General features: G+C 41.6%; 3 protein-coding genes and 4 non-coding genes across 8 annotated transcripts in view; all 7 read right to left on the bottom strand.

Annotated features, from left to right (window-relative positions):
* mrps18c (mitochondrial ribosomal protein S18C) overlaps nucleotides 1-16,563 on the bottom strand; it is a 105,179-nt gene extending 88,616 nt beyond the window's left edge. Inside the window, exons 1-6 of one of the 2 annotated variants that reach the window (XM_072372695.1) lie at nucleotides 16,419-16,563; nucleotides 16,225-16,271; nucleotides 16,058-16,141; nucleotides 14,271-14,328; nucleotides 14,122-14,181; nucleotides 13,842-13,940 (exon numbers count right to left, since the gene is read on the bottom strand). In XM_072372695.1, the coding sequence (XP_072228796.1) occupies nucleotides 13,864-13,940; nucleotides 14,122-14,181; nucleotides 14,271-14,328; nucleotides 16,058-16,141; nucleotides 16,225-16,271; nucleotides 16,419-16,479 (387 nt within the window). In that variant the 5' untranslated portion in view covers nucleotides 16,480-16,563 and the 3' untranslated portion in view covers nucleotides 13,842-13,863. Of the gene's footprint in view, nucleotides 1-13,807; nucleotides 13,941-14,121; nucleotides 14,182-14,270; nucleotides 14,329-16,057; nucleotides 16,142-16,224; nucleotides 16,272-16,418 lie in introns of those variants that run through there. The other variant, XM_072372694.1, reaches the window with a different exon arrangement.
* nkx6.1 (NK6 homeobox 1) lies at nucleotides 3,251-5,476 on the bottom strand. Its single transcript, XM_072371908.1, has 3 exons — nucleotides 4,673-5,476; nucleotides 4,296-4,468; nucleotides 3,251-3,933 (listed from the first exon to the last, which is right to left on the bottom strand). The coding sequence occupies exons 1-3, from the start codon at nucleotides 5,226-5,228 to the stop codon at nucleotides 3,688-3,690; spliced, it is 975 nt and encodes a 324-aa protein (XP_072228009.1). The 5' UTR covers nucleotides 5,229-5,476; the 3' UTR covers nucleotides 3,251-3,687.
* Nucleotides 9,085-11,715, bottom strand: rpl17 (ribosomal protein L17). Its single transcript, XM_072371805.1, has 7 exons — nucleotides 11,676-11,715; nucleotides 11,186-11,235; nucleotides 10,972-11,012; nucleotides 10,339-10,473; nucleotides 10,072-10,170; nucleotides 9,345-9,536; nucleotides 9,085-9,162 (listed from the first exon to the last, which is right to left on the bottom strand). Exons 2-7 carry the CDS (start codon nucleotides 11,223-11,225, stop codon nucleotides 9,115-9,117), a joined length of 555 nt encoding a protein of 184 aa, XP_072227906.1. The 5' UTR covers nucleotides 11,226-11,235; nucleotides 11,676-11,715; the 3' UTR covers nucleotides 9,085-9,114.
* Nucleotides 9,231-9,298, bottom strand: LOC140277611 (small nucleolar RNA SNORD58). Its single transcript, XR_011909117.1, has one exon. It is a non-coding gene; the product is annotated as a small nucleolar RNA SNORD58 (small nucleolar RNA).
* LOC140277609 (small nucleolar RNA SNORD58) lies at nucleotides 9,841-9,908 on the bottom strand. Its single transcript, XR_011909115.1, has one exon. It is a non-coding gene; the product is annotated as a small nucleolar RNA SNORD58 (small nucleolar RNA).
* LOC140277608 (small nucleolar RNA SNORD58) lies at nucleotides 10,233-10,300 on the bottom strand. Its single transcript, XR_011909114.1, has one exon. It is a non-coding gene; the product is annotated as a small nucleolar RNA SNORD58 (small nucleolar RNA).
* LOC140277610 (small nucleolar RNA SNORD58) lies at nucleotides 11,078-11,147 on the bottom strand. The gene has a single exon (XR_011909116.1). It is a non-coding gene; the product is annotated as a small nucleolar RNA SNORD58 (small nucleolar RNA).
* Nucleotides 16,564-16,920: the final 357 nt, after the last annotated feature.

The following is a 16,920-nucleotide window of genomic DNA, read 5'->3' as shown; positions in this document are numbered from 1 at the left end:
TATTCTGTATTTTTATTTATATGACAATGTTTCAGTGTATCACTGGAGATATAAGGGGTTGGATCAAGAATTTTTCTGTTCTATATAACTATAATAAACATCAATAATTTATTCAGAAGTACACATTTCTTGGGCTTAAACTGTCCTATTAAAGTCAGTGAGACAGTAAAAGTAAATCCATCTTCCTCCTTAAATGAGCACAGTGAACTCATTGTTCATTGTTCTGCTGCAGAAACTCTGATTCCAAATGTTCACATTTATTTGGTTCATTGTCTTGGATACAAAACCTTCTCATCTGCGAAGCTGAAAGCAGCAAACACGGAGGGAATATTTTCTCCTCCACATTCAATTTCTGTTCACTGACTCATTGATTAGTTGTTGCAGTGAAAATTAACTTTCCTCACCTGTGAGAGGGTATTTTAATATTCTGACGATGTTCAGCTTCAAACAGCAGAAACTCTGAGGTTCAACACAGAGTTTGTTCCTGTGCTGCACTCAGTCAGCAACCACAGGAAAGTAAAAGTTCTCAGATAGTGAACATAAAAACCTCACATCAATTACTGACTTTAAGTTTTTACCAACTAAACATTCTTTAATTATCAAAAGTCCACATTCACTTCAATAAACTGCAACATTATTAAACATTTACCTTTTTAATGCAGTCAGGAGATAACTGTGATCTAGGAGCATAAAGGCTGGTCATTTAAAAACATGATTAGATAACTTTCAGATGAGCAGAACAACCTGCTGAGAAATAAGTGGATGTTTGTTCATGAGGTTCAGTTGTTTTAACTAAAGTACAAACATGATCCACACAAAGTGTTTCCGCAGCTGCAAAAACTTGTTTCAGTTTTCAGTTTTTTGGTGGGATTTATTAAAGCTACAGTTTTTCTACCGTCACCAATCATTTACAGAGCTCAGGTGTGACTCTTTCACGTGTTTGTGCATAATTAAGTAGCATTTAAGTGTGTTAGCATGTAAGTAGCATTTGAACAGCAGTGATTAGAAGCTAGTAATTTCCCAGAGAGAGAATCCAAAAAATCAAACAGAAGGTGGCGAATGACATCTGGCCTATTCTAGAAAAATATATTTTCATCGTGTAACAAGTTGGAACATTTGTGTGTTTAACAACTAGTTAAAGTGAGAAATGACACATTAACTCTGAACCTGCAGCAGTCTGAGAAAAGCTGTGAACGGTGAGGGTTTCCAAATAGTACAAAGTTACTCTGCAGTACAGAGGAGCTGAGCTGTGAGAGTCAAAGCTCATCCTCTCGTGTGTTTTGTTCAGAAGCTTCACGACGTTTCAGAAGAAGAAGAAGGCCTGCTGTGAGTCTGAGTGGACATCTTGGTTTTCTGTGCCGTGAAACATGGTGCAAACTATGTTTGTATCAAAGATCCAAATGTTAGACGAAAGTCCCCAGAAAACAGCGAATCGTCTGGTTTCTAAAACTTCTTCATGCGACCAACGGAGCAAAAGCCAGAAAACAGAATCGTTTCCCTACATTCATGAATGCACAGACAAACCGTTTCATCCCGAGCTCTGAAATGTAATTGTGTTTCAGGAGATAGACGGTTCCCAACATGAGGGGCAGGACCTGATGAAGGATCATCAGATAAACTATGAAGACTCTGAGCGGGTTGGCCTCTCAGCTCTGTGGTCACGGCTGGGTGAACCTCCTGAGGGGCCCCTGGGCTGAAACGTTCTGTCGGGCCCCTGTGGCCCTCATGACAGATGTGACTCTCATTATTTCTGCAGAAACCAAAAAAAAAACAGCCAGCTTCTTTCAGCTGGATGCGTCAGAGTCAGTCAGCTGGCACAAAATCAATTTGGAGGAATTCAGTTACAAAATTAAAAAGCAAATAATCACATTTCGATGTTGATTTTTCCTTTTAAAATGGTTTACAAAATAATAAAGTCAAAACATGGTGTTTCTGATCGGTTTCAGCATCAGAGACTTTGTGACCAGAAAGTTTCTGTGTTCATGTGAAACTGATGAAGGCTTGGATTTGAGACGCAAATTAAACTCTGAGGAGTTCGTTCTGCAACCTGCAGCTACTTTCCCTGAAAGTCTGATCAGGGAGCAGCATCCTAGCCTGAGAGGGAGGAAGAGGAGGCCGAGGATCAGAGAGGAACAACAGCCCCGAAACTCAGCATATCTGTGATTACAAAGCAGAAAATGCTGCTCTGACGAAAAAAGAAGAAAAACAAGCTTCTCTAGACCAGAAGAAAAAAACCGTTTGAAACTACTGAGACAAAAAGAAGAAGAAAAATAAGAAGAATCCTCAAAACTGATTTTTTTAATCAGTTTTGTATATAATCATCTAATATATATTTCATATTGTTTAATTAATTTGCAGCTTTTGATTTTCTTACTTTTTTTATTTGTGATAAATCTGACAACATATTTCAGTCCTGGAAAATCCGGTTTGATCTGCTTGTTCCACTGATGTCTGAACAATAAATGAACTTTTACCCTCCTAAAGGTGAAAAACTGATTTTCTTAATGGGAGAAAATTGTAATGTTTCTGCGGGTAATTAAAGTCTGTTAATAATCAAATATTAGTTTAATAAAATATAAACTATGTGACTGTTTGAACTCAGATTATATATTTATTTGTTAGAATTATCGTGATGCCACATTTAAATAAAAGTCCACGTGTTTTTATCGTCATCAGCAGGGAGAGCTGCATCCAGTAAATGTCTAAAATATTTTTATATTCTGAACGAAAAAAAAAAAACAGCAAATATTTAATATTTCAATCAGCTTCATTTGAGTTAAAAGTTCAAATCCAGAATTTATCACAGCGGAGAGTCGATGTAACAAGTTCCAACTTCTGTTAGAGTGGATGATTTTATCATCATTGTAGATATTTTTAAGAAAAGGTAAAATATAAAGTATGACGGAATAATTCTGGGTAAAAACGCAGCGGAGACAGAGGCCGGCAGGGAACAGCATGCCGCCCGCTGAGGCTCCACAGAGCCCGCGGTAACGCGCAGCTCAGCGTCCCGTCCCTGAAACGCGTTTTTTCGCTCATGTGTCTGCTTTTAGGCCCAAAGATTAAGCTTTTATGAGCAGATCAAAGTGAAGCAGAACGACAGGCTGTAATTGTAACTTTTTCCGCTCCCAAATCCCTAAATAATTTATAAGAATTTATTATTTCAGCAATGACAGAAATAATAAATATGATAGAACAGCAGGAGGTTAAAAAACTGCGGATTAAATCTGCGGTGGAAACAGGAAGCCAACATGGGAGTTTTATTAAATAAAAGTGCATTACATGAACCTGCTCCACACAGATAAATAAAAGTGTGTGTGTCTGTACAGGTGCTGCTGCGTTCACGGTCCCGTCCTCATGTGGTGAACCAGGAGGCGTTCGTGGACCCGCAGAGGAAGCGCTGATTTTTAAAGAAAAGATAAAGTGTGTCTGATCTGAGCAGCGCTGCTGTACAAAAACTACACATAAATTATTCTGTTCTGTTCATACAACTCACGCTTCTATTTACATGAACAGTCCCGTCCTCTCGCCGGCTTCTATTTACAGGAACAGTCCCGTCCTCTCACTGGCTTCTATTTACAGGAACAGTCCCGTCCTCTCACCGGCTCTGAGTCCCACTGCGCTGCGCAAAAAAACCCACAAAGTGAAGCTTCAGGTGCTCCAGAGTTCAGAGAAAGAAAAGCCGCACAGTTAGGAGCTGTCGTTCTCCGACGTGTGCACGAGCAGCGCGGAGCCCGGTTTGTGTTTCTTCAGCAACTGTGTGATCTTCTCATCGTCCGAGTTCGGGTCCAGAGGTTTGTTGTAGTCGTCGTCTTCGTCCTCGTTGTCCGACGTCCCCTTAAGCCGCTCCGTCTCCGAGTCCTGCTTCTTCTTGGCGGAGGCCATCTCCGCCGCGTGCTTCTTCCTCCATTTGGTCCTTCTGTTCTGAAACCACACCTGACACACACACACACACACACACACACACACAGCCGGTTAAGGTGTTTGTTTCCTGACATGTGATGATGCAGATTTATCTTTTCCAGACTGAAAAAGCGCCGCAGTAACATAGTTCTTATTACCGGGCGGGATCAGGCCTCGTGAGTTCAATTCAATTCAATTTCAGCCCAAATAACACCATTCAATTTAGGCTGACACACAAAACTAAATGACAAGAAAAGTAAGTGAAAATGTAGAAAAAATACAGCTGAAAATATTATCATCGTCATTTATTAATTAATTCAACCAGAACGGAGAAAACTGGATTGGATTTTCTTTTGAAAGGATCGACCATCTGCGGTCTCCGGGCCGAGTGTTACCTTCACTTGGCTCTCCGTCATGCCCAGAGAGTAGGCCAGCCGCGCTCTCTCCGGCCCCGCCAGGTATTTAGTTTGTTCAAAAGTCTTTTCCAGCGCAAAAATCTGCTGTCCAGAAAACGTGGGTCGTGTGTGCTTCCTTTTCCCGTCTTTGTCCAGTAACACGGAGTTCTGATCTGCAACAGAAACCGAACAGAACCATTAAACTGAATCCAATTTATTTGAAATAATAATAACATCTTAGAGGAATTAAATAACCCCTCTGAATAAAAGTGTAACATGTGTTTATTTTATTCTATCAATTTTATTTCGTTCTGAGAGAAATGGAGATTTTAAGAAATTGTATTTTTTTTTTCCTCCAGAGACTCGCGCACACTTACGGGGTGAACACGCAAATCTGGCGTCCCTCCAGTGCGGACTCTGCATGACTCCCGGCCAGAAGATCGGCGTCCTGCCCGGCAGGTCCGCCAGCGGCTTCGGGTACCTGGCCACGGCCACAGCCGCGCTGGGGCTGAAGTAAAGTCCGGGGGGCGGCGGGGGGCTGAGGCTGCTGAACCGGGGCAGTCCTGACAGAATCCCCGCCGACGAGGAGGCGGCGGCGGCCACGGCTGCTGTAGTGCCCACGGAGCAGATGGAGGGCCGGTTAAGGATGTCGTTTATTCCATGAGGGGTGGCCGAGGAGCACTGCTGCGGGGAGCCCAGACCTGAGGACAGCCCCGTGGAGCACTTGATCCCCGGGGAGGACACAGCCATGCCGCCGGGGTTGGGAGATGTGGTGGTCGGGGAGTTGGAGGAGTTGGGGCCGGTGGAGGAAAGCGGGTAGGCCGGGTACAGAGGGGTCTTCATCTCGGTCATGCTGTGCAGAGCTGCCAGAGGGGGGGTGCTGAGGAGGAAGGCGCTCTGTCGGGACCCGTCCATCTGACCCACCGCTAACATTACCACTTCTCTGGGGGACCCGGGAGGACTGGTGTGGGTTTATGCGGGAGGTTCGGGTCCAGACTAAACTAAAGCAACAGCCGCTCCTCTCTGCACTCAAACTCAAAGCCCATCTCAGTCAGTCTGCAGAAAAATCCCCAAATGTTCCAGGAAAGCAGCGAAAAGTTGAGTTTCCACAGACAGTCCGGGTCTAGGTCCTGGTCACGTCCGGCGCGGTGAGCTGAGCCGCGTGGGTTCATAAAAACTGATCATCTGCTCTGGCTGTCTATCAGCCGCAAGTCCAAACTTTCAGAGGAGGACACCGAAAGCCGAGGGGTGGGGGGGGGACTCTGTGTCGGGATTGGGTGACCCGACCGTGACGTGGGCTGTCCAGCTTCAGGCGGAGCTTCCGATTGGCTCCGTGGCTCGGCTCGCATTTGATGAGCCCCCATCAGAAAGGGAAGGAGGAGATGAGAGTGAATGTAAAGGTCAGCAGAAAAGCACGTGATGATGATGATGATGAAGTCCAAAACACATAAAGTGAAGCAGAATGTTTACATGTTCAAGAAGAAAACAGGATTTTATTATTCAAAATCCTCAGCTCAACAATAAAAGAATATTTTTATTTTCTCTCTGAAAGCATCATTGGTGGCACCTCACAGGGGCCTTCACAGGAGCCCGGCCCTCGTTTAAAGGGTCCAGATTATCTGCAGATCAGCGTGTGTCACAAACATTAAAGCTTTACATGTTCAGGTGGAGTTGGAAGAGATTTCTGAGCTGAAACACAGAACAAAATGTTTTGAACATCAGAGCCGCTGCACGTTTCACACTTTTACCTTCTAAATTCAAACCTACAAAAACATGAGAAACATCACATTTAACTATCACTGATTTTTCTTGTTGAATGTTGTCTGATTTAACGGATTTACTCCAGATATATAGAAATAAATACTGAAGCTCCGCTCCCTCTGCCATCGGCCCATGGGGGGTCAGAAGTTTACATCCCTTTCTTCTTAATTTGAGATAATTATTGTCAGAAATAATGATGAAATTTGTCCTGGCAGGCCTGGTTTTTCCCTCTCTAAAATCTCTCAAATTGGAACCCTGATTTTTACCTTCCAGGTAGCTGCAACCTGTAGGTATAACTCAGGGTTTAAATGCCCAGGAATCCACTTAATTTCAAAGTAAATAATTATTGATCCTATTTCCTTTAAACTTCCAGCAGGGCTGATCAGAGCATCTGAGAAAACTGAATTATTATTTATGGCAATTCAAAACCTTTTGTGAAATGTTTCATTGTATAGAGATCATAAATTAAATTAAATATTGTAAATAAAATAAATATGATCAGTCAGATGACGTCTGCTCCTCTGGTTATGAACGAAGCTGATTATCCATGTTGAGGTCATCAAGCAGACGTTCGTTTCTTCTTATCTGTTTATGAAGCAAAAAAACAAAGAAGTAATCTGGTGAAATGAAAACGAAGGAGGAACTTGATCAAAGTTCCGATCAAACTGTGGTGAGCCGAATTAATTTAAACAGAAACCAGCTCTGATGTTCAGCGTCTTTATCGAAGATACAACCTGCTGGGCTTCTCTTTATCAGCCTAATTTTAATCTGGATTTAATTAGAACCGGATTGTATTGGACTAGAATAAAAGTCTGTTAAAAGCTTTGAAATGACATTCTGTGAGTCTGTGCTGTAAGGATAAACTGAACTAAATTGAGTAAAGAGTAGAAAACTCACCGACAAGCAGCATCGGAGCTTCAGGAGGACATGCAGCTTTACAGATGGATTATGGGATGTTGGCAGGCCTTAAACAGCCTTTGCAAACCTAAAGCTGCGATTGAACCAATCAGGAGCCAGAAAATAATAAAGAATATTTGTTCTTTTTTAAATCTCTTATTAGGAAATTCTTCCATTATTTACAAAACTGACAATCGATCATTAAAACCACTCTTAGCCCCGTTTTATGTTATATTTTTGTGTGCGTGCTCGTGGCCTGAAGAGTGTTTGACATGCACGTTCTTTCTATAAAAACAGAGGTTTGTGTGGAGGAAAAGTTTTGCACATGGTTTTAAAACAGTTACATGTGAGGAGAAATTCTGAGTTCATTCTTCAGTTATGTCCTCATTAAAGTCGTTTTCTTGCACTTGACGGACAGATTCACGTGTTTTTGAAGGTCTGACCTCCTGCAGGCTGTCGGCCTCTTGGGTCACGTGACGGGGGCCTGAAAGGTCCTAACCCCTGAAAGTAAATCAGTGCTGTGAAGGCTGCCCTCTTCCTTCCTACAGGTCTGATCAGCCTAACTGATCTGTCTTTTCACTCCCAAAAGCCTGAGAGGGGGCTCCATCAACCAGAACCATGATCAGGCCGATGGATCCACTTTGATGAAAGTGAAGTTTCTGTGACATCTTCTGATTTCTTGTGTTGGTCAGATGGAGCAAAACACAATAGCTGGTTTGGGTTTCTGACACTTCAATCACCAATCAATAAATTGATCCTTACAGAAGGAACCGTCAGATTTATTGATGATGAACATGATGGCTTCTAAGAGTGTCGTATTTGTTGTCCCCCTCCAGGATTTCTGACATGATTTCTGACGTGATGAAGAGGGTCTGGAGGGTAATAATTCAGTACTGAGATGCTGATACACAGCAGAAATACTCCAGTAGAAGTAAAACTGATTATTGATAATATAATAAATCAGTAATACTGTGATTAAATGCTTGTGTAAAGATTCCGGCGATTAGACCAGATTCAGATTGAATATTCTTGAGATAAACCCTTATCATATCTGTTTATGACCGCGTTACTTTAAATAAAACTTTGTTTGTTTTAACAACTTCAGGTGGTTCAGTTAAAGTGATGCACATGGATCCTGCTGCTCTGTAATGATGAAGAGGAGAAATCTGCTCCAGACTGCAGCTCAACGGGGCGGTGCGGCTCTGGCGCCGCCCGGTGGCTGTAATGTGTAACTGCATACAGCAGCAGGTTTATGTGTGCGTGTGTTTTCACCTCAAAACTGAGACAAAAGCAAAATGCACAGCTTTTATAGTAAATTTATTTAATTTAGTGAACTAATTTGTCTTAGACTTATGGAACTACTCACTTTACATTTTCTATTGGAAGCCAAAAATACACAAAATACAAATCTGTATCTAATTTTATAATTCAAATACTTATGGGTCTCGTTTGAGCTGCTTCAGCAGACAAATGTACCAGTTTAATTCTCATCTGTATTTTTAAGGTTTTGTTTGTACATTATGTAAGTTGTGCTCCTGAGAAAAGGGCAAAAGTTCATACTTTTGTACAAAACCCTCCATGTAAAATATTTAATATTCCAGTATGACAAGCATTCATTACCCGATTTCATCCAGTGATCACACAGATATATTTTACATCGATTTCTCAGATAAAACAAAAATATCTTAATTAAGCAATGAAAGGGAAAGTTTCATTAGAGGCTTCATTCTGTACCCAAACTCAACTTTAAATGTTTCTAAAAAAAACCCAGAATTCCCTCAATGAAACCGGATCAGCCGACATGTGAAAGTTTTCACGAATTTATCTGTTGATATAAAATATTAAACCGTGTGAATAAACTGAGCACTTCAGAACTCAAACGGGTCATTTCTCAGGTATCCTGTTGAGTTTGATTTGTGCTGAACGGTTTCCCAGCCGGATCAGAACTTTAACATTCTGCGTTTTAATGGGATCACTGAATCCTGAAAGGCAGTGAATTACATGTCTTTTAAGGAGTGCCTGAGGAACCAAAGCGGTTATTTCTAATGTTTGTTGCTGAGCTGAACTCTGAAGGGAAACTATAATCAGGATCTGAGGTCACGCTGGTCAAAGAAAGCAGACAGAGTCCAGCTGACGTAAGAAGATGTGGTTTTATTCAGATTTACTCTCGTGCCATCAGCTTCTGCTTCTTCAGCTTCTTCTGTGAGACCTGCGGAGACACAGATGACGTCATTACATCATCACCACGATGAAGGACCAGCTCAGCTTCATCACGCCGTCACTCAGAATCTAACTCAGTGTTTTCATCATTAATCCAAAGGTGTCCTAAGACGTCATCAGCGTAACGCATGTGTAAAACAGTGTGTAGTGTCTGCTGCTAACATCACGCACCTTTTTCTTCTGGGCCACCTCCTCCTCTGGTTTGGGGACGATCTGCTCCTTCTCGGTCAGGATCATCTCGATGTGGCACGGTGAGCTCATGTACGGGTTGATGCGGCCGTGGGCGCGGTATGTGCGCCTCCTCATCTTGGGCGCCTTGTTGACTTGGATGTGCTCGATGACCAAAGAGTCCACATCCAGACCCTGAAACCAGAGATGGGTCAGAATCACATTGTTCCATGACATTCAGACGGAGGTTGTGGAGGTTTTCACAGAATCATCTCTGACCCACTTCTGTGCCCGTTAAAGCTGTGTGTGGTGGAACTGGCAGCTTCTCCTTATTCACTCACTTCCTGACAAAAAGTGTAAAAAGCTGCTTCATCTGATCGAGCTGAAAGCGACCAATCAGTGCAGAACCCGACAAGCTCTTTAATCAGGTGTGACAGAACCACCCAGAACAGCTAACAGAAGTCATGTGACCAGGCTTTCGCAACTCAGTGACCGACAGATTGCTCAGATTCAAGTAAGTTATTTTCATGGTTCATACAAAGGTGTCCTAAATAGTCATCACTGCAATCTGCTGCACGAGTCACAGAACCCTGCCAACAGGTGCTCCTCTCAGAGCAGAACTGCTTTCTGGGTTTACGACAGAACCATGTCTGTATTTTCACAAATCAAAACTCAAACGAGGACAGAACCATCAGCACCGCTGGGCTGGTACCTGCAGCAGTGAACTCACCTTCAGCTCAGCATTGCTCTCTGCATTCTTGAGCATGTGCAGGAGGAACTCGGCACTCTTCTTGGGCCAGCGGCCCTGAGTCCAGCCAAACTGTTTGGCCTGCAAACAACAGAGTTGATCAGAACCGCTCTCTCACAGCGCGGCACCGGCTGCACGCTGGCGCCGCTCAGATTTAACAGATTGGTTTCATCATTGATCCAAAGGTGTCCTAAGATGGTCATCACTGCAGCTTGTAACCCTATCCCACTAATGTCAGCCCGCTCTCACCTGAGCGCAGCGCCCCACACCGCCATTGTAGCGACGGAACGGGACGCACTGGTGCTGGACGACGACGTCCCTCAGGTACTTGTTGGCTTTGCGGATGTGCATGCCCTTAATGGCCTGGGCTGTCTCACGGGTGTTCTGTTGGACAACAAACAGACCAGATCTCACAGATTAATTTTAATCAGTGTTGGAGCTCATTTTCAGACCTAAAATTGTTCACACTGACATTCTGGTTCCTCCTGATCATTAACCAGATGAACAGGTGTGAGAAAAGCTTCAACATTAAACTGGGTCGATGTGTAAACAAGTTTAACTCCATAAAGATACAGATTAGGCTGCAATTACTGAAGGGAATGTGTTACATATGGGTTAACGTAAAAGATTAAACCAGGATATTAACGACTTAATGAGAAACTGAGCCAAAGGAGCAAAAACATGCTAATGCTCGTTAACAGCCACCAGTGATAAGGAATATGAACCATTTTAATTTATTTAGGGAAATTACTCAAATATGTACTGAATTTACTCAAATGACAGATTAGTCACTACAATGTGCACTAATGTTTTAAAAGGAAATTCTTAAATTAGTTGATAATTAAAACCCAGGCAGAACCAACACAGGAACAGCCAGCTTACCTTGAAGTGAACCCGGAGGTTGGAGCCCCTCGCCTTACATGCTGAAACAAAGATAAACCGTTAGAGTCTCAACCCACAGCTCAGTTAAACTCAAGTTTCATTTCCTATAGCTCAGCTCGTTTTTCACTTATTTTCATGTTTTAATCCAAAGGTGTCCTAAGAAGTCATCACAGCCACCGACACTAAAAACCCGGTTACATCCCGTTTTACTCACATTTAGTCGGGTTCTCGGGGTCGAGTGAGTAGCGGACCATTTTCAGATACCTAAAAGAACAGAAACATGTTGAGATTTTACATTAAACCACCTTTATCAGCTAATCAGGACTACTGTTAGCTCATGTTAGCCCGCTCAGTGCCAACCACCGTCCAAAACTGAACCAAGAAATAACGTTACACACTAAAACCCCATAAAACCCTGTCAAAATGAAGAAAAACAGAGACTTTTGTGCGTTTAATACATTCAATACTCTAAATTTGTAGTCACACGCAGCCAACATGGCGGAAAGCTGCTGTAGCCACAAACCGGTTTCATGGCAAACATTAAAATAAAACCAGAATCTACGAATCCAAACACAAACATATCACATAATCTCATCTGTCTACATATGATTAAAAAAATCCAGCAGGTTAAAAAGAAGGATGGTGTCGATTTAACACAGATTAAAGACAGATTCGTGTTTCCAAACGCAGGACTGTCCACCTACCTCTGAGGCCGCCAAGGGAAGAGGAAGAACCTGGTGCTGTGCTCCCCTTCTTCTGCTTCCTGCAGGCCCACCGCCCCCTGCCGGTCAGGAGGAGGTACTGTGTCAGTGCAATGACCCACGGTGACCAGCGGATTGTGTTTTACATTTCAGCAGCGCAACAACAGAAAGTCAAACACAGTTGATCTACTTTTTAACGTCTTCAGAGCTGTTTTTTGTCTCTTTAAAATCATTCTGTGCCTTCTAGACTTGTTTTGCCTCACCACTGTCAAGTTATCTTCTTTTTTTTTTTTACTTTTTCTGTACTCTGCATCTCATCATACTCATTCTTTTGGTTTCTCAGTGACTGTTTTTATTTTGATTGTTTTGTGGACCCATTTTTCATCTTTGTGGTAATTTTGTATGACTGTTTTTGCCACATTTGAGGCCAGTTTTTTACTTTTGTGTGATCATTGTGACTCTGTTTCAGAAGACTTTAGGAAGTGTAATTAAATGCAACAATAACTTCAGCCTGTAAACTTTTTATAATTTGTTTAAAGCTTTAATTAAGATTTTTAAGATTTAGACTTTATTCTCATGTAGATATATGTAAATACACAAAATTACTCCGCCGCATTTAGCCTATCCAGGTTGGCACCTGTTGTACACACTCATGGAGACAGATGCCATATACACTGGAGTGGTGCCTCGCTCAGGGGCACCACGGCCGTTGCAAGGATGTGGACTGCCATCCCTCCAACTGTCAGTTCACCAATCTTTTGAGTGATGAGAGAATCGATCCGCCAACCTTCCAGTTATTGAACGACCCACTCTAACCACTGAGCCTAACAGAAACAAGTCCAAGAAGTCCTCACTGACCACTTTCATCATACTTAGAAAACAGAACCAAATGTTGAATCTGAAATATCAACACATTCAGTAAAAGTTGTTCCAGAGTCATGTTTCCCATTGTGTTCCATCAGCTTCCTTTTAATGACATTTTTTAATGGTTTGGGAACTGAGGATATTGATTGTTGCAGTTTTTCAGAGGAATCTGTGTCCATTCTTGCTGAATCCAAGATTTCAGCTGCTCAACAGTCGGTGGTTGTTGTTGTCTGATTCTCCTCTTCACGATGCTCCATACATTTTCAATAGGAGACAGATGTTGACTGCAGGCAGGCCAGTCAAGCACACACACTCTGTGTGTATTAAGCCACGCTGTTGGAAGTCGTGCAGAATGAGGTCTGGCATCATCCTGCTGAAATAACCACGGACTTCCCGGGAAAAGATGTCACCTTGATGGTAGCATCTGTCTCTCCAAAACTCCAACATCCACCTCTGCATCAATGTTACCTTCACACATATGAAGCCATCCATGCCATGGATATTGATGCACCCCCATACCATCACAGACGCTGGCTTTAAACCTTTCTCTGATAACAGCCTGGATGCTCTTTCTCATCTTTGTAGAAGCAGACGTCAGTTTTTCCCAAAAGCAGCTGAAACGTGGACTCATCTGCCCACAGAACACGTGTCCACTGTCTTTCTGTCCATCTGAGATGAACTCGTGTCCAGGGAACTGGGCCGTGTTTCTGCACAGAGTTGATATATGGCTTCCTCCTTGTGTAATACAGTTTCAGGTTATGGTTTTCCAAGCCCCTTATTGATCATGGTGGCATGACGGTTTCTCATGCAGTGCTGCCTGAGGACTCCAAGCTCATCCAACAGTGGTTTCTGTCCTTAGCCTTTCCACACTGAGATTTCCCCAGACTCCCTGAATATTTTCACAATATTCTACTCTGTAGATGCAGAAAGACCAAAGTTCTTTACAATCTTACTCTGAGAAATATTTTCTGAAACTTATCGATGATTTTCTGATGGAGTTTGGCACAAAGTGGTGAGCCACGACCCATTAGTCTTTCCATTGTTGGAAAGACTAAATCTTTGGTGGATGCTCCTTTTATACCCAATCCTGACACCCTCATCTGTCAGCAGGTAATCTGCTTCCAGAATGCTGTTAGTGTAGATTTGATAAACTTTGTTTGACTCCAGAACAACTTTTATTGAGTGTGTTGCTGCATCAGATTCTACTTTTGTTTCTAAATATGATACACTTGGTCAGTGAAGATTCTGAAAATACTTTAGTTTAAAATGTATTTATTCTTTACACACTGACAGACTTTATTACACAAAACGAACATACACGGATCCTCTAATCCAGAAGTTTGACGCCACAGATGTTGGGATCCTTCATGAACTGTGGATGTTTGTGGGTCACCGACATGAAACCTGCAGCACAAACGTTTGTTAGGACAACTTTAACATGTTCATTTACAGCTCATTTCCTCAAATAAAGGACAAAATGAAGAAATATTTAATTTAAATAAAAGATTTTCAGGGAATTAAACTAAGTTAAAAAGGAAAATCTTTGATTAAAAGTCTTTATGAAGACAGTTCGGAGCGTTCCTACCCATGGAGTGAGCCTTCTTTATGGCTTTGGAGACTTCCTTCTGCTTCTTCCCACATAAACCTGACAGACAAACCGACAAGCTGTGAGTGTGTGTGTGTGTGTGTGCACGCAGGTTTTGATGCAGGATGAGTTCACCTACTGAGACTCACCTGTGATGTGTCGGCCGTAAATCCTGCCCGTGTGCGGAGAGATGAACTGAGACAGCAGCTGAGGACAACACGAGAAAGACACGATTACATGTTGAGCTGGAGGAGATTCACACCACCTGGCTCACACCGTTATTGTGCACAAACGTTAACGTGCACACAGATTCATAAAGACTGAATGTTCACGTTTGAGACGCGACTCCTGGTTTCCCCACTCAGGTGCGACAGATCAGAGTTTGTCACACGTGTCAGGAATCGTTAATAAAAATAAATAAATAAATAAATAAAAATAAATCAGTGACAAATTTACTAAAAAAACTTAAAGGCTTCAAAGCCTAAAAGCCAGTTTTTATTTTCAAATAAAAAAACACATAATTTTATTCCTTTTTTACAAAGTAAAAGTTATAAAGCTTTAAAAAAAATGTACCGTCTCCAGCTGGTAACTTTTATGAAGACAATTATTTATTTGTATTTGAATTACTTATTATGTTACTTGTCCTGAAATGTTACAATAAATAAAAGACAACTAATTCTGGAATCAAATATCAAATATTAATATAAACATCATTTGGATTGTTTCCACCGCCCTCTCATCTCAAATAGAAGAAAAAGCTAAGATGATGTTTTAATAATAAAAATATTTACCGAATAAGAAAATAAGTTGAGAAAATTCAGTGTTCGATAAATAGAAATATCAAATGTCAAAGTTTGTACTGGGTAAGACATTCAAACAGGAAAACTTTTCATTTATCAACTCATATTTACAGACTGTGACATGTTTGTTAATCTGTTAAACATAGAAGAAGAGCATCACTTGACCTAAATTATTTCTTCATCCAGGCCCAAAAATCTAAAATGTTTACTCTCAGACTTTATTTACTCCCTGAGGTGCAGAAGCACTTTGCTCTCACGCTGCAGGTTTATTTGTTGTTCCCAGAGTTTCTAAAAGTAGAATGGGAGGCAGAGCCTTCAGTTATCAGGCCCCTCTCTGTGGAACCAGCTGCCAGTTTGGCTTCAGGAAGCAGACACCCTCTTTACCTTTAAGACTAGGCTTAAAACTTTCCTTTTTGATAAAGCTTATAGTTAGGGATGATACAGGTGATCCTAAAACATCCCATAGTTAAGCTGCTATAGGCGTAGACTGCTGGGGGACCTCCCATGGTGCACCTCCCTCTGCTCTCCATGTACATTTGACATTATTGTTGTCATTAGTTGAGTTTCTCTTTCTCAGCAGGTATCCCTGGCCTGGTGTTATGGTGCTTGTTGACCCCCCTGTCCTGTCCTCTCAACACCCAGTTGGTCAAGGCAGATGGCCGTCCTTTCTGAGTCTGGTTCTGATGAAGGTTTCTTACTGTTAAAAAGGGAGTTTGTTTCTCCCCACAGTCGCCTTGTGCATGCTCAGGTCGGGGGATTGGATCAAAGAGAAGTTTCAGTGTAATAAATTGGTTTCCTTAGCTAGAAAACTATTTTTATTGGTTCTGTATGAAATTGACTCTTTTGGAATTTAATGAACTGGATTATGACTGTTTTACAATAAACTGGAGTCTTATTGGCTTGAATTGGACTGTATTTTTAAGTGTTTTGAGATGATATTTGTTGTGATTTGCCGCTTTAGAAATAAATAAATAAAAATAATCGAAAAAAGTTTGAAAATTTAAACTTCTAAAACATTCAGCAGGTATGACTGCAGCGGGTTTAAGGAGATGCTGTTTTAGAGCCAGGAATCTGGTACAACAACATTAAAAGTAGCGTTTTGTGGCCTCAGCAGGTAAACTGAGCACATGACTCACCTGGATGTTTTTGTAGTCCACGGTGATGTTGCAGAGGACGCAGCCTTTCTCAGGCTCTTTGTACGGATTCTCCATTTTCACCAGCTTAAACACAAAAACGTGTCGGCGTCACAGGCGTGTTGCTGCGCTCACAAATATATACACATGAAAAGTTAAGCGGGACCTACCGTGTCATCTTTATGCTGGAGCACACCTGTCGTGACGCTCCTGAGACCTGCAGAGCGACACATAACGTCACCTAGCATTAGCATGTTAGCATCACAATGTTTACAGGAAGAATCGGATTACATTTAAAAAAGTATCTCCATTTTACTTTAAAAGGCTGAAACATATTCGCGTCTAAATTAAAACTGAGACTCACCTGTGTTTCCATTTCGATATATAACAGGCTTTAGCCTCTGGAGCCCCCTCACACACAACATTTTTGACCTGACACGGGACAGGAAGTGGTGGTAGTCCGGTTAAATTCTGAATGCTGCTATTTCTTTGTTCCTACCACTTCTGAAGTTCCTGTTTTAACGTTTGGAGATACAACAATTTTAAATATAGCTCTTTTTTGTTAGCATATAAATTGCTATTGAGTGTGTATTTTCATACAAATATGACTGCAATTTAGTGGTTCGTATTAGTTTTTTCTTTCGGAAAAGTTTAAACGTCACTTGCGTCTTACATCAAAAACATACGAGTCAAGATAGAAATCTTCACAAGAAAAAAAAAGTTGACTCCAACCGTTACCGTTTCTTATGCTTTCTTGACTAATTTAAAACATCTACAATTGATTAATTTACAAATGAAGCTGTGACCGTTTATTAAAAGTAATCCAAACTATATATATATATATATATATATATATATAATTTGAC

The sequence above is a fragment of the Leuresthes tenuis genome, unplaced genomic scaffold (assembly GCF_036924035.1).
Source record: "Leuresthes tenuis unplaced genomic scaffold, fLeuTen1.0.hap1 SCAF_19, whole genome shotgun sequence".
NCBI classification, from domain to species: domain Eukaryota; kingdom Metazoa; phylum Chordata; class Actinopteri; order Atheriniformes; family Atherinopsidae; genus Leuresthes; species Leuresthes tenuis.
The sequence above is the reverse complement of the archived record's forward strand: the minus strand, read 5'-3'. Positions and strand labels throughout refer to the sequence as shown.

Excerpts from the sequence above, each read along its gene's own strand:
- nkx6.1 (XM_072371908.1), bottom strand. The coding sequence starts at position 5,228 with ATGTTAGCGGTGGGTCAGATGGACGGGTCCCGACAGAGCGCCTTCCTC. Across the intron at positions 4,469-4,672 it reads CAGATTTGCGTGTTCACCCC|ATCAGAACTCCGTGTTACTG; the intron begins GTAAGTGTGCGC and ends TTTCTGTTGCAG. Across the intron at positions 3,934-4,295 it reads TGACGGAGAGCCAAGTGAAG|GTGTGGTTTCAGAACAGAAG; the intron begins GTAACACTCGGC and ends TGTGTGTGTCAG.
- rpl17 (XM_072371805.1), bottom strand. The coding sequence starts at position 11,225 with ATGGTCCGCTACTCACTCGACCCCGAGAACCCGACTAAAT. Across the intron at positions 11,013-11,185 it reads CCCCGAGAACCCGACTAAAT|CATGTAAGGCGAGGGGCTCC; the intron begins GTGAGTAAAACG and ends TCTTTGTTTCAG. Across the intron at positions 9,537-10,071 it reads AGAGCAATGCTGAGCTGAAG|GGTCTGGATGTGGACTCTTT; the intron begins GTGAGTTCACTG and ends CTCTGGTTTCAG.